The following is a 15993-nucleotide window of genomic DNA, read 5'->3' on the forward strand; positions in this document are numbered from 1 at the left end:
ATATATATATATATATATATATATATACAATCTGCAAAATTGAATGTAGTTAAAGGATAAACAATTATCTGTTTCTAAAATATGACAATATAGGTTATGTTATAACATCAATTACTTCATAATAAATAATCTAATGTTATAGAAAATGACGGGTTGTTGTATGCAAAAACAGGAAACCTATTTTTAACACCAAACTATGATTATGCATTCATTGATTAAATAATATTTTATTTAAATAATAAGTGCATAGCTTTGGTTTTGTTCTGAGCGTACATATATTTATGTTTACATATGTTTATTCATACATATATACATGTGTTATGTATATATTAGGTGGTAAACTTAGTTCCTGCGGTTTTTTGTTTAAAAAACTTATTTATTTCGACATCAAAAGCAAAAAATACATTAATCGAAGTATTTTCTCTCGCTAGCTATACATTTTTCCCATCTTTCGGGTAACGCGTAGATTCCGCGACGATAGAACGATTGGTCTTTTGATGCAATCCATTCGTCGATCCATTTTCGCACATCCTCGTAATTTCTGAAGTGTGTATCCACCAAGCCGTGCTGCATCGACTGGAACAAGTAATAGTCCGAAGGAGCTAAGTCTGGTGAATACGCTGGGTGCGGGAGAACTTCCCACTCGAGCTGCATCAGTGTTTCTTTGACGGCTTTGGCAACGTGTGGTCGAGCGTTGTCGTGCAAAAGCATGACTTTACGTCGATTGCTGGCTACTGCTGGCCTTTTTTCCAACAATGCTTCATTCAGACGGTTTAATTGTGATTGATATCGATCCCCCGTGATACTTTCGTTCGGTCTGAGTAGCTCATAATAAACGACGCCGTGCATATCCCACCAAATGCAAAGCATTGCTTTGTGGCCATGAATATTTCTCTTTGGTGTGGATGTCGATGGTTGGCCAGGGTCTACCCATGATTTTCTTCGTTTAGGATTATCGAAGTATATCCATTTTTCATCGCCAGTCACTATGCGCCACAAAAAACTCTTCTTTTTCTGCCTGGCGAGCAGAGAAATAGAGATGTTTAAGCGATTCGCAATGGCATTTGTGGTTAATTCGTGTGGTACCTATTTGCCCTCCTTTTGAATTTTTCCCATTGCATGTAGACGTTTGAAAACAGCCATTGGAGTAACATTTAATGCTGCAGACAATTCTTGGAGCGTTTGAGTAAAGTTTTCGTCCAATAATGCCTGCAAATCGGTGTCTTCAAACTTTTTCGGTTGTCCTGAGCGTTCTTTATCATTGACATCAAAATCACCACTCTTAAATCGCTGAAACCATACTTGGCATGTTCTTTCCGATGGAGCATAATTGCCATAAGCTTCGAAAAACAATTTATGAGCTGCAGCTGCAGTTTTTTTCAAGTCAAAGTAATGAAGCAGCACATGTCGAAAAAACAACTTATCACGTTCCATATTTAAACAAAAGAAAAAATAGCACTGCTCGCTTAAATGAATCTCTTCGCACTGAATTTTATTAACAAATGTCTAACCTCTAAAATGCAGCCAGTTTCAGATGTCAAAATAAATTACAACTAACGTCATCTAACTGTGAGCCGCAGGAACTAAGTTTACCACCTAATATATTATTAAGTTATATATTTATATATATTTCTATATTAATATATTTCCATATTTTATTGTGCGAATGTATTAATTATGTGTTTATGTCAATAGTTCTTGGAAATTAACATTTCTTGAATAAAAATACTGCTAAAATATTTATTTGCTTGTGTTTTCCCCATTTCTGTTTCGCGCTTTCTTTCACATATATAGTCACCGTTCATTGGCTACGCCATTTTGTATCTAACCAATCAAAACTTAGACCAGCCTTGGCCAGTTTCTTATATCCAGGGTTTCTAAGTGTTACGATTACCGATTTACCAACTTGTAACTGTCATCGCGGCGGAGTCGAGTGACAGTTCGCGTGTATGAGAATGGGGTTATAACGAGGTTATATTTTTAATGTATAATAGTTTTAAAAGTTACAAAGTGTGTTTACTGTGATAATTTTGAAGAAAAGCTATGGAATTAATAAGGATAATATCAGATAAATATTGGCGAATGCATAAAAATATATAACGATGTAAAACTTGAATACTTTGTGTTGTCTTTACTTTTTATAGCTAAATTAAATAATAAGAAGATAAAAGAGGAAGGAAAAGAAAAGAAGAAGAAAAGAAAAAAAGAAAAGAGAATGTGCGAAAAGAAATAAAGAGGAGACAGAAAAAATGAAGATAAATAATAAAACGGTAAAAAAACTAAGGAGATAGAAAGAAAAGAAGAATATATGTGTGAGTAAGAGAATGAATAAATAAAAGGATAGATAATAAATAAATAAATAAATTTTTTTGTCTGCCGCGATAATAAATAAGTATCCATACAACACAAGATCTCCTGGCGGCGTCTCAGAGATGTCCTGAGGATGTAGAAACGTCTCCAGGACATTCTCTGGATGTCTTCTAGACATCTGTGCTGTTAGGGTATTGCTTTATATAATATAGGATAACTTATAAGAATATAGAACTTATACGAATATAGAAATAGGATACTCTTTATGTTGTTTGTACTTTTATTATTTTTAAACAAGAAGAAAAAAGTAAGAAAAAAAGTACAGAAAGCGGAAACAAAAGGAGGAAATATAAGGAGAGAAGATAGTACACAGACAGATAAGGAACAGAAAATAGAAACGAAGCAAGAAGATAGAAAATAGAGAGATGCAAGATAGTAAAATAGGAAAAGTTACTTTTTAAAAGTAATTTATTATTATTATTCGTTATTCATCAGAAAAGTACGTTGTTATCGTTACATTTCATTATTAGACAAATAGAGAAAGAGAGCTAAATGCAATAAATATTGAACTATTAGAAGAAAAACAGTACAAAAAATAAATACGGTAAGAATAGAAAAGTGAAAAATAAAAAAGGAGATATACAGAGTGTTCCAAACTCTCCTTATCACATTAATTGGGAATGTAGAACGGATTGAGATGAACATAAAAGTCTTATACCGTTTTGCGATATTCGCAATAATAACCGAGAAATTAATTGTAAAAGCGAAGAAATTAATTGTTATGCAAAAACGCATGCTGAATGGTTGAAGGTGGAACGCTCGCGGCCTAATAATATAGCGCACAGATATCGGCGCGCGGTGATTGGAAAAACAACGCACCATTGCCTATACTTCTATCGCTGCACTCCTACATTTCGCCTCGGCGCGGTGCGGCAAGACGTAAGATCAGAGCGATATAAGACGCGCGCTGACATCTGATTGCTATATTACTGGATCGCAAGCACTCCTCGCTCAACCATTCAGCGTGTGTTTTCCTTTAATCTTTTACAATTAATTTCTCGGTTATTATTACAAATATCGCAAAACGGTATGGGACTTTTATGTTCACCTCAACTCGTTCTACATTCCCACTTAATGTGATAAGAAGAAACATCCTGTATATTATGATTACCGATTTACCGACTCGTAATTTATTCAATTAAATAGGCTGTATAGACATTGGAATATAAATAATGAAATAATAAATAAATAAGAAATAATAAATAAATAAGAAATAATAATAAATAAATAATAAAATATAGTAAAATTAAATATAATAACGTATACAAAAAATAAAAAATAAAATAATAAATAAAAAATAAATAAAAAGAGAGAGAGAGAGAGAGAGAGAGAGAGAGAGAGAGAGAGAGAGAGAGAGGGAGAAAGAGACAGAGAGATAGACACATTTTTTATAAAAATGAATTATTCTGAAATAAAATTTAAAGAACCTGCTTTTTATGTACACCTTAATATTTAAAATGTCCAAGTTCAACGTATAAAATTATTAACAAAGAAACTCATTTTCTTATTTATTTATTATTTTATTATTTATATTCCAATATCTATACAGCCTATTTAATTTAATAAATTACGAGTCAGTAAATCAATAATTGTAATATATATCTCCTTTTTTCTTTTTCACTTTTTTATTCTCACCATATTTATTTTTCGTACTGTTTTTCTTCTAATAGTTCAATATTTACTGCATTTAGCTCCCTTTCTCTGTTTGTCTAATAATGAAATATAACGGTAACAACGTACTTTCTTGATGAATAACGAGTAATGATATTGAATTAATTTTAAAAAGTAACTTTTCCTATTTTACTATCTTATATCACTCTATTTTCTATTTTCTTACTTCGCCTCTATTTTCTGTTACATATCTGTATTATTTTCTCTCCTTATATTTTCTTCTTTTTCCCGCTTTCTGTACTTTTTTTTTCTCTCCTTCTTCTTACTTTGTTTAATATTATTTTGCAAAAAAAGATATGATGTAAAAACAAAATTACTTTCAAAAAAAAAAGTAAAAAAAAGAAGCCAAGTGTACGCGCTTTAGCATTATTTGTCTTTACAAAAAAAAATCGTTATAAATAAATTACAACAAAAGTTAAACTAAAAGGTATGTAAAAAATATTAAAACAACTTTATTTAGATCAATTGTACTCTCGCGAATAATACTCTATTGAAAAATATAAGACAATTTTATATTCCCTATAAAAGTAATCAGAAAGTTTACGCCAATTGCGAATGATTAATCATTTCAGTTTTTACTTTTATAAACATATGTGATTTTAGCTACATAATATAATAATAAATTAAATATATTATTAATATATTAGTAATATATTATTAAATAAAAATAAAATAATTAGAGAAATAAAATAATATTGAAAAAAATTATAATAACTTACACAAAAAGCACTTAGCGTGCCTTGTTTTATAGGCAAATGGTTCTCTTATTTTAATAACTATTAAAATATTATATTTATTATCGATGTAATATTAAAAAAAGACAAGCCAAGCTTTTTGTGTAAGTTATTATAATTTTGTTCAACATTATTGTATTTCTCTAATTATTTTATTTTTTACTTAATAATATATTATTAATATATTAATAATATATTTAGTTTATAAATATATTATATAGCTAAAACATGCCACACATGTATATAAAAATAAAAAGTGAAATGATTGGGAGGATCCCGTTTGCCTACAAATTAATTGCCTACAGTATCGATTGCTGACATTCAACTTATCCACATTTTATTTGCACACAAAAATTATTGCCTACAGAACAATTACCTACAAGTTGTATTACGCACAAATAAAAAATTAAAAGCCGAACGCTCGTTTGCACACACGACACTTGCGCACAAATCATATTGCACATATAATATTATTGCCTATAGTATGATTGTCTACATGCTCTATTGCGCACAAATAAAAATTAAGAGACGAATGCACGTTTGCGCACAAAAATTATTGCCTACAGTAAGATTGCTTACAAGTTCTATTGTGCACAAATAAAAAATTAAGAGACGGACGTACGTTTGCACACATCAAACTATTGCGCACAAGCCACACTGCGCACATAATATTATTGCCTACAGTACGTTTGCCAACAAGTTCTATCGCGCACAAATAAAAATTAAGAGACAAACGTACGTTTGCACACAAAAATAATTGCCTACAGTACGATTGCCTACAAGCTCTATTGCACACAAATAAAAATTAAGAAACGAACGTACGTTTAAAAAATTGGTAATTATCCAGTTATACCGTCTATCTCTAGCTATGTGACTGGGGGGCTTCGCCCCCCAGACCCCCCTATCACGGTGGGGTGGGAGCTACAGTCTTTTGTGAGAAATTCACTCTTTAGCTTAAGCATAAGAGACTGTAGCCCCCATCCCCGTGATACGGGCAAAGCCCCCCAGTCACATAGCTAAAGATAGATGGTATGACAACGCGTCGATTAAGCCTATTTTCATCGAAATCGGAGGTGTTGCCGCTAAACTAAATAATTACCATATTATGTGTGCAAACGAGCGTTCGGCTTTTAGTTTTTTATTTGTGCGTAATAGAGCTTATAGGCAATCGTACTGTAGGCAATTATTTTTGTGTGCAAATATACGTTTATCTCTTAATTTTTATTTGTGTGCAATAGAGCTTGTTGGCAAACGTACTGTAGGCAATAATATTATGTGCGCAATGTGGCTTGTGCGCAATAGTTTGGTGTGTGCAAACGTACGTCCATCTCTTAATTTTTTATTTGTGCACAATAGAACTTGTAAGCAATCTTACTGTAGGCAATAATTTTTGTGCGCAAACGTGCATTCGTCTCTTAATTTTTATTTGTGCACAATAGAACTTGTAAGCAATCTTACTGTAGGCAATAATTTTTGTGCGCAAACGTGCATTCGTCTCTTAATTTTTATTTGTGCGCAATAGAGCATGTAAACAATCATACTGTAGGCAATAATATTATATGTGCAATGTGATTTGTGCACAAGTATCGTGTGTGCAAATGAGCGTTCGGTTTTTAATTTTTTATTTGTGCGTAATACAACTTGTAGGTAATTGTTTTTTAGGAAATAATTTTTGTGTGCAAATGAAATGTGGATAAGTTGAATGTCAGCAATGGATACTGTAGGCAATTAATTTGTAGGCAAACGGAATCCTCCCAAATGATTAATCATTCGCAATTAGCGTAAACCTTCTGATAACTACTTTTGTAGGGAGTATAAAATTGTCTTGTATTTTTCAATAGTTACGGCTTAGTTCCAACGAAATATTTTTAACCAAAACTTTGTTCGGTCAACCAAAAAATTTGTTTGGACCAAAGAAGCGTTTATTTGATTCAACAAATCGTTCTCTCTGTGCAAGTAGCTAAAATATAAATAGCATATATGAAATAGAAGGATAATAAATCAAGGCTTAAATGTTGATATATTTGTCAGTTACAAAATTTAATTAAATAATTTTCATGATAAAATTCTTTCCATATAAACGATCGATATAATTGCTCAAATAATTATTATAACTATTTCCAGGTGGTGCTTGCAACATTATAAAGCCGCGGTATCGAACGAACTTCTAGCACGAGAGATGTCTAAATTAATCATCGATATTGACTTGGAGATCCAGAGGAAAGACTCCAGAGAATCTGACCGAGAAATCAGAAGAAAAAATGACGCGCGTTGAATAATTCAAAAGCTAAAGATGGAGAAGGAGAAGCAGGAGTAGGTATATCCTATCATGGTACGTGTCCAACCTATCACGCTACACAAGAAAATTACTTAGAACCGGTCTAGAGAAGTATTCCTCAAAAATTCCACTGACGTCATAATTTCAGATATCATACGACATATTATTGTGATTGCGTTAGTCGCACTATACACCGACGTTGACCATTACAAAACGAATTAATTTATGAACTTTCCATTTTTCTCTGGAACAATCGTCATTCTTATAAATAAAACAAGATCACTCCAAAAAATTGAACGACGAATCCAATATAGAATGCAATGAATAAATTCGCTTTTTCATATTTATACTAACACAGGGATTTTTCGTAAATGTTAAAATTAAGAAAAAAAACTGTAAAATTTCTAAATTTCTAAATGTGATTTTCAATGATATCTGTATTGTTTATTAATAACGTTAAGATGTTGTCATAAACAATTTGTAGTTTACATATTATGTAATAATGCGGCATGAAACCAAAAGATTGTTACAATTTTCTATCACGCAATGCGTGTGATAGATTTGTAAGTAAAATCGGAAACTAATAGTTCGCAAAACATTCGCATTGCGATTTGAATCGACTGTACATTATACAAATCCGCTCACTTATTAGTTAAATTAAAAGAAAAAAAGTTGTCATATATTTATAGTTATAATTTTATATTTTATATTTATATTTATAATTGCGCATGCAATTTGCAACTAAGCAGTAATTTAAATAATCGCTATGCAGACACCTAAAATATACATATTAAATTTCCATACTTCTTACTCGTAGTAGCGCTTTTCGCGTACATGGTAAACACGATTAATAAAACAATTCACAATCGTCGCATTTTCAATTAATCGATTTATTAAAATTAATGAAAGTAATAATACTGTAGAAATTATGGCATTTAAATAGGCCTCCATGCGCAATTTGTCTTATAAAATACTGTTAGATTGATAAAACATGATAAGATAAAACAGATCAATTATCAAGGTCCTATGCGAAGATCTCACGTACAGTTTTATTGTGTATGAATATTTATGTCTGTTCATTGCGTGTAATAAATCAATATTTCCGGAGGATTGTTTTAATACAACACAGATTTTTCGTCATTATTCGTATAATTACACGTTTAGAGGTGTTATCTGATCGCTCAATGGCAACACCCACATGAACAAGTTGTTATAAATATCACATTTTGCGTATCAGGAAAAATGGATAACAAGTGAAATAGTAACAAACTTCGCATTTTAATATTCTCTGACGGGTACTTCAGAATAAGCTCTGCGATTGCAATGACTGGTAGAAGGTAAATTTCATAATATTAAATAAAACCAAGATATTATTTTTCTATAAACAAGCTGTTTCAGTAGTAGAAATAATAGAATAGCAATAGAATAGACAGAAAAATATAGACGTTCAAAACAAATCTAGCCGATTGTTAGAGAATATTAAGTATTTATGTAACACATATAAGCGTTGAGAGCGGTGTAATAATTTAATAAACAATGAACGCAGACTTTGGGAACCGAAAGATCGTAATTGTAATAATAGTACGATAAGTACTGATAATATCAGCCTGGAAAATATGGATACACGATCACTATCGCTATATGTTAATAAGATGTAAGTTAACAAGATGTACGGAAAAAACTGGTATAATTGTAGACCGAGTCGATTCGCGCATATCGTATAGTTCTCTAAAAGCATAGTATAATTTTAGTAATAATCTCAAGATAACAACAACATATCGACAATGCGTAATAATATCGATGCAAGTGTGTATGAACTTGTAATGAAAAAACATTATAGCTAGTATCTTACAAAATGCAATTTTAAGAAATTCACGCGTAGTTTACACTGCAAATTGTCCAAGAGTTATCCAAGAGTTGCATAATATATAAACGAACAAACTCAAGTAGAAAGTAGTCGACCTTAATCAAAAGCTACACTGAGAGAAAAGATATCTAACAAAATTGAAAAATATTTATTCGATAAGTACTAATAACATATTTATTTAGACATTTACTAATAGACATATTTTTAATTTACTAATAAGAAAATATGGTTTTTAAATAAGAAAACACATTTCTTAAATAATATCTTTTCATGAAAAAAAAAACAATTGCTTATTCTATTTAAATAAAAGAATTTAGATTTAAGACTCCTAGCTATTCGTAGTAAAATTTCGAGTTGGTGACGTCAAAAGCGAAAAAATACACGCTTCAAATTCCTGCAAAAAATATGTAGGATTAAAAAAATATACCCATAAAATGCACTTGCAATCGATTAAGCAGGTTTGTGTAAAACAGTTTGAATATTTTTCTTTTACTCTAACAATCAATAAATTATCGTAAAATCAATATGATATGCAACTTTTTTAATCTATCTATTCTCATAAATTTATTATGTTAATTTTATTTATTGATTATTACTGGAAAAACAATATGGTTGGTCTACATATAAATCTGAGTGGCACAACTAAATTATTTATGTATGAGTCAACCATACTGCTTTTTTTCATGTTAAACACAAAGTTATTAATTTTCTTACTAATACTTTATTTATAAAAAATTGAACCTGTAAAAAAATTTGCAAAAATTATATATAATAGTAGAAAGTACCAAGAATATTCAATAATTTTTTTTTAGATTCCTATCTTTATTTGTGTCGTCCGGAACGAATTAAAATGGAAAAAACGCTATTATTTAACTTTATTTCACAATTGTTATTTATTATAATAAATAAAAATATTAATAAAGAAAACTTGAAGGACAAGTATTTAAAAGTTAAAAAAGTAAAAAGATACGATTATTATAGCCAAATTGTAAAAGTAAAACAATAATAAAACTGCGGCAATGTAAGTGGCCTACATATGAACCAGAGTCTCTGTAAAAGTTCTATGAAAAGTTCCCTAGAAAAATTCTATGATAATTATACTTTTTACGTCAAGAGAAAAGTCCTTTAAAAATTGCAGCGAAAAAATCGAAATTATCTGAATATAAGAGCGCATAATTTCTATATATTTGTTTTATTAAATATCTTCTTATTTATTAATGAGAAAGCTGACTTGGCGTCCATCTGACTCCCTTCCCGCGCCACAAAACTTTTTTTATGGTATAACGAATAGAGCATAAAATTTTTGCATGTGTTATTTTCGAAAAGCGCATAAATGACGCATAATTATATAATTTTACTATTTATTTTAGATTAGATGAGGGAAAGCAGCTGGACAGATGTAGCGTTTTTACATTACTAGTAGTGCAGTTAGATAAAATTTATTACTTTTTGTGACTACACCATTACGAAGTTCAATTTCTATTCAGGAAGAAGTTGTTTTGCACGCAAAGAATGCCAATGAAAGATCGTGAAGTTATCGTATATCGTAAAAATAGAGAGATTCTTTGTGATAACAGATTTTCATTTTTCACATTTTACATGATATATCGTCTTGAGGAAACTTTAATTATTCTTTCCATATTTATTTCGTATATTTATTTCGCCATTTTATATGATAAATATTTATATAATATTATATAAACAATTCACAAAAGACGCATTTTTTATAAAACAACTCACGATTCTTTGCATCTTGCATATTGTAATTGATAGCAACTCGTGTCATTCGACTTATATATTCTTCGGAGCAATTCTACACGTACTGATAACCACATAAAAAGCGTCGTAATCTGCATCAAGGATGCAAAGCCCGAAACAGCACCTGTTTCCGTCACGATAATCAATGAATGCATTTATTATCTTATTATAACTCTTTTAATGCTGCCATTTTTATCGTCGCCTGAAACAACTCACGTTTACGAAGCAAAGGCTCAGCCAGCTGCTGTTGAAAATAACCTTAGGATCACTATGTAAAGATTCTTATGTCACTGAGATTTCTGATTTCTTCGTAGATACACCAAGCGTAAGAGATAAATCAACGAGATAGCATAGATTCACGTCCGTTCTCTTTACAAAAGAATCACATCGCGAAGACGTATCTTGTATCAGAAGGTTAGGCAAGTAATATGCATCTCAGACTACGTATAATTAACAAAATTGTATTTCATCACTGTTATTTCAAAATGACGATAAGTTGATTATTTCATAATAGTGCATTTGCAGTACATTATTTCGACTGCTCATCAGCGTGTACACGGAAAAATAGCTCCGTTAGTGTAATTAAATTTTCTGTTGCCCGGGGACTAGACGAAAACTCAGTTGTAAAAGTAGAAAAAATTCTATGAAAAGTTTCTATACTCAACCAATTACTCTTAGTTATCTCAATCAAATTTTGATATAGTTCGATGTTTAAACAAATGTTTAAGGCCGCGGTAACAGAGATATCATTTTATCTGGTCCCAATTCGGTTACACAGACTTAAATTTTCTTTCCGTGTAGAAGCGGTAATTAAACAACCGATAAAGAACGAAAGGACATAGTCAAATCGCTTTTATGGTTTGTTAATCGCACTATCTTCTTAATAAATGATGATCATCAGAATAATCTTAAGATAATTTGTCAAATAAAATATCAAATGTCTGACATTTTAAATCGAGGTGTACTCCGAGAAAGAGCGAGAGAAGACCTTCAGTTGACGCCTGATGGGGAACGCGCCGCGGAACTGATCGTTGTCCTCGGAATCACGAGCGATTCAAGTGAAAAACACGAGGTATAGTTGCAGGAGGCACAGTGCTCACTCGTGCCTTTTCCTGACAAGGTCGTAATCGATGCGTGTACCGTTCACACGTTTAACGGGGTGTGCGGAAATGGCGCGATATATCGAAGAGGTCTATTATGAAACTGCAATTAAATTGACACGCGAAGCTGCCCAGGTGAGCAGATGCCACCATTATCATCATCATCATCATTATCTTCTTCATCATCGCCACAATTACTAACATCGCGTGATATCAGAGAAAAAAATTTTTTCAAAATTTTATATTCTTCTCCCATCATACGATCTATAGTTCCTTAAACTAAGTTTCAAAATGGTTAAAGCACTTTTTTTCCTAATGCGTGCGCGTACGCTTTGGAACGCAGTCGATAGTTCAATAAGGGAATTTGTTTTTAATTAATCTCTAAAAAGTTATGTTTTCTCCTTGGACCACGGATTGCGTTCCAAGCTATATCAAAAAAAGTGTTTTGAAATCCAATATATAGTCGTTTGCAGAATGGTTTAAACACGTTTTCTTCGCTGCACTTTGGAATGCAGCTGATGTCCAATGGCAGAACTTGTTTTTGAGTAATTCTTATAAATAAAATAGATTTTCTCACTGGACGTTGGATGTGTTTTGAAATGTGTCGAAAAAAAAAATATTCAAACTGCAAACGAGTATACATAAACATAAAATATACGTAGATAAATTTAATTTACCGCGTAATAAACATAAATTAATCGTAAAAAATAAGCTGAAAGAATGTCGATTTAGATCTGAAGGCTAAAACGCGATAAATGGTGCCGTGAACAACAGCGGCTCACCGTACTGAAAGAAACAGGAAAAACGGAACTCGTCTTAGAAGTTGAAAAATAGTGTGAATCAGATAACTGCTTCGTGCAACTCGGCGATTAAATTCTACAATGTTTACAGCGCGTTTACTTCACTGTCGTAATCGTGACATTTATTCATGATTATCGCAAAACATCGTTTATGCTATTCTACAATAATTTTCGCCTACGCGATACATATGATATATTCGAATGATATATTTGTAACATATTAGATTTTAATTTTTAAATGATGTTTTTTTAAATGATGTTTAAGATTCTCCGGAGTTTCATCGACAGTCCCAAGAACGTCAACGAGAAATTAGGTGACTGGGACCTCGTTACCGAGTACGACCGTAAGATAGAGGACGTTATTGTCAGCAAACTTAAAAGCGCATTCCCGAGTCACAAGTAAATACTTTTTCTCCTCGAACGACACTTAATTTGAACAGAAATAGTTATGAGTGACAAGATTAACGCGGCGGTCTTTTTCGCATTAGATTTATCGCGGAAGAATCGACTGGTAAGGAACTACCTGAATTGACAGATAGTCCTACGTGGATCATAGATCCTATCGACGGCACCACGAACTTCGTTCACGGATTTCCGCACACATGCGTAGTAATCGGTTTAGCCATCAAGAAGGAAATGGTCCTTGGTATCGTGTACAATCCCATTCTCGAGCAACTGTTTACGGCTAGGAAAGGACGAGGCGCGTTTTTGAACGGGAAGCCGATTCGAGTATCCAAAATCGAAGGTAACGAATTATTAATTTTGTTTAATTTAATCCGCGTAACGAATGACCACTACAATAACCATTCACGGAGCTCTCCCTATGTATGCATAGTCAATATAGTGTCTATACATGAAACTGTTCTATACAAATGACCACTATAATTGTCTTTCGCTAATATTTTAAAAATAATTTGAACCAAAAAATAAAAATACTAATGGAGCTAGACACGTACCTAATCCTGGCCAATATTATTGTTGTAGTCTTTAAATAGAAATATTTATATAAACTTTTAACATATCATGTCAATCTGAAGAAAATTCTCCAATTTGTAATTACCGTTGGCAATAAATTGACTTTCTACGGTTACAACAAATTAGACAACATTATAAGTATAAAAAGACACCTATACTACATAATAGGAATGTTATATGTATTAAATGTAATAATTGTAATTTATACAGGACAGACTGGCCGTCTTCTTAAAACTTTTAACTTTTATCAATCACTAGTGTAATGTGGTCTTTATGAAAACGAAATGGACAAAATGGAAAATTTTCTTCTCAATTTGAGACATGCCACAAACGCAAGAAAAAATCTGAAAAAATTTTAATTTCTTCCGTGTAAAAGATTGAAGTTTTCTATACAATTTACATTCTGAAAAAATTTCTTTACAATTTTGTGTTTCCGTATTACTAAGGATTAAAGTAAAATTGAGCATTTTGACTTCGGTTGCCCATGACTTCATTAAACTTTATTGCACAGCAATACAGAAAGTGGATTCTTAAACTTGAAACTTTGCTCTATCAAATGACATAAATGCCGATTTTGTAAAGGTAAGTGCGAAACAGAATTATAATAAAATATGCATTTTAATCTTTATTTTTACCTATGTTTCCAAATTTATTGTATATGTAGCGTTATCAAGCTTTGCGCACTTTGCCTTCCTCTGAGCCTTGCGTTGAAACAGATTGAAAGCTATTTTTTTATTTTGACTTACTTTTGAAATTGTTCCTCTTGTGTGAGACTTTGGTAAGCCATTTTATTTAATTTTTTTCTCTTTTTTATATAAAAGCATAATTTTCATTTCTTCCACCATGTAAAAAAATCATCTTTGCCATGTCTTTTATATCTCAGACTCTCTACCACGTTCTTAGAAACATGTTGATGGGTGCACGGCGGCTGGCTTGCCTAGGTCTTGCAACAAGATTATCGGACTATTAAAGGCTCCACTAATTTAAAATCTACCATGCAACGGTCTGTTGGATATTATGGTTCTCAAAAGATTGGTATAGCGTTTTTTACCGTTATTTACTCCGTCTAGATTTGGCTCTCGTTCTCCTTGAAGAATTGCGTGCGTATTTTTACTGAAGAGGGTTGAAACGTACAACCGAAACGTTTATACAATTAATATTGGTAAATCTTTACAATAACAGACCCAGCACCTATGACCTTGATCTTCATATATATGATAAAGGTCACCCTCCTAAACCTAATTTTATATGATATTATATTAAGTTATATGATGCTATATTAATATTTCTGTAAATATTAATTCGTGGCACTAACATCTTGCATTGGCTCTTATAGGCTTATTTCATTGCGTTTATTTGTATTTTTACTTTCAAGTGACAGAATAACACATATCATAGATCAATATTCTGCCGATCGCTGCCTTGCAATAGTCGACGGCAACCTTATCGCGGTCTATATCTCCGAAATTTGTCGTCGACGAAAAAGTCAACAAGCGTCATTGTACGCAAATGTTAGTCACTTCAACAATTATGAAATATCGATGCATACTTGCATTCCGAATCGCAATTGCGATTTTACAGATTTGTCGAAAGCTTTGGTTTGCATGGAATGCGGCTTCATGAAAATAGACGATATGCGGGAGAAGATGGTGGAGAGAGTCCAAGCTATCGTTAAGGCAGCTCAAGGGTGAGTTTCAGTATGCGACGAATTAGCCGCCGTCACTGCAAGTCGACTTTCCATTATTACGCGTTATTCAATCAAATTTTTCTTGAAGTATTCGCACACTCGGTGTGGCGGCATTAACGCTGTGCTACGTCGCTTTGGGAATCGTGGAAGCTTACCATATCGAAGGCCCTGGCATTTCGACATGGGATATAGCCGCAGCGTCTTTGATCATTTCGGAAGCGGGAGGCGTCGTTGTGGATCGCGTAACGGGTATGCAATATATTATTTACTTCTTTTTATGAACCCGTCCATCGTATTCCCGACTAACCGTAATATCTGTCAAATACAGTTCCTACCTCCAATATATGGTGCTACTAAGAAACCATACATACAGAAGATAAGGTTTTGTCGCTTATTTTGACGTAGCTAAGGAGATGTAAAGTTCAATGCCGTATTTTTAGTAAGATGCATTAAGAAAATCACTCATAACCTTACTATTTAACGAACAAAATTACAGTTTCTATATATTTCATTTATTTACAAATGTTAATTTGAAACAAACTGTCGAGATGGATATATATACACAATATTACAAATACGACAAATATCATCTTCTTATTTCTCTTATCAATGTTTCATTTATGCATCAATTGATCTAATAGAGATATACAAATAATAGAAAGACTATAGAAAGAACAAATATATATATATATATATATATATATATATATATATATATATATATATATATATATATATATATATATATATATA

General features: G+C 31.9%; 2 protein-coding genes across 4 annotated transcripts in view; one reads left to right on the forward strand and one right to left on the reverse strand.

Moving 5' to 3' along the window:
- The window catches only part of LOC116850926 (ATP-dependent helicase brm), a 64851-nt gene that overhangs the window by 28301 nt on the left and 20557 nt on the right, over positions 1-15993 (reverse strand). The gene's annotated exons all lie outside the window — the stretch shown is intronic.
- LOC116850927 (inositol monophosphatase 2-like) overlaps positions 7986-15993 on the forward strand; it is a 12078-nt gene continuing 4070 nt past the window's right edge. Inside the window, exons 1-7 of one of the 3 annotated variants that reach the window (XM_032829789.1) lie at positions 7986-8390; positions 10993-11092; positions 11638-11913; positions 12844-12977; positions 13067-13323; positions 15135-15240; positions 15329-15489. In XM_032829789.1, the coding sequence (XP_032685680.1) occupies positions 11809-11913; positions 12844-12977; positions 13067-13323; positions 15135-15240; positions 15329-15489 (763 nt within the window). In that variant the 5' untranslated portion in view covers positions 7986-8390; positions 10993-11092; positions 11638-11808. Of the gene's footprint in view, positions 8391-10992; positions 11093-11276; positions 11537-11637; positions 11914-12843; positions 12978-13066; positions 13324-15134; positions 15241-15328; positions 15490-15993 lie in introns of those variants that run through there. The other 2 variants (XM_032829790.1, XM_032829791.1) reach the window with 2 other exon arrangements.

The sequence above is a fragment of the Odontomachus brunneus genome, unplaced genomic scaffold (assembly GCF_010583005.1).
Source record: "Odontomachus brunneus isolate Ranch 3 - 2012 unplaced genomic scaffold, Obru_v1 Obru_scaffold_161, whole genome shotgun sequence".
NCBI lineage: Eukaryota > Metazoa > Arthropoda > Insecta > Hymenoptera > Formicidae > Odontomachus > Odontomachus brunneus.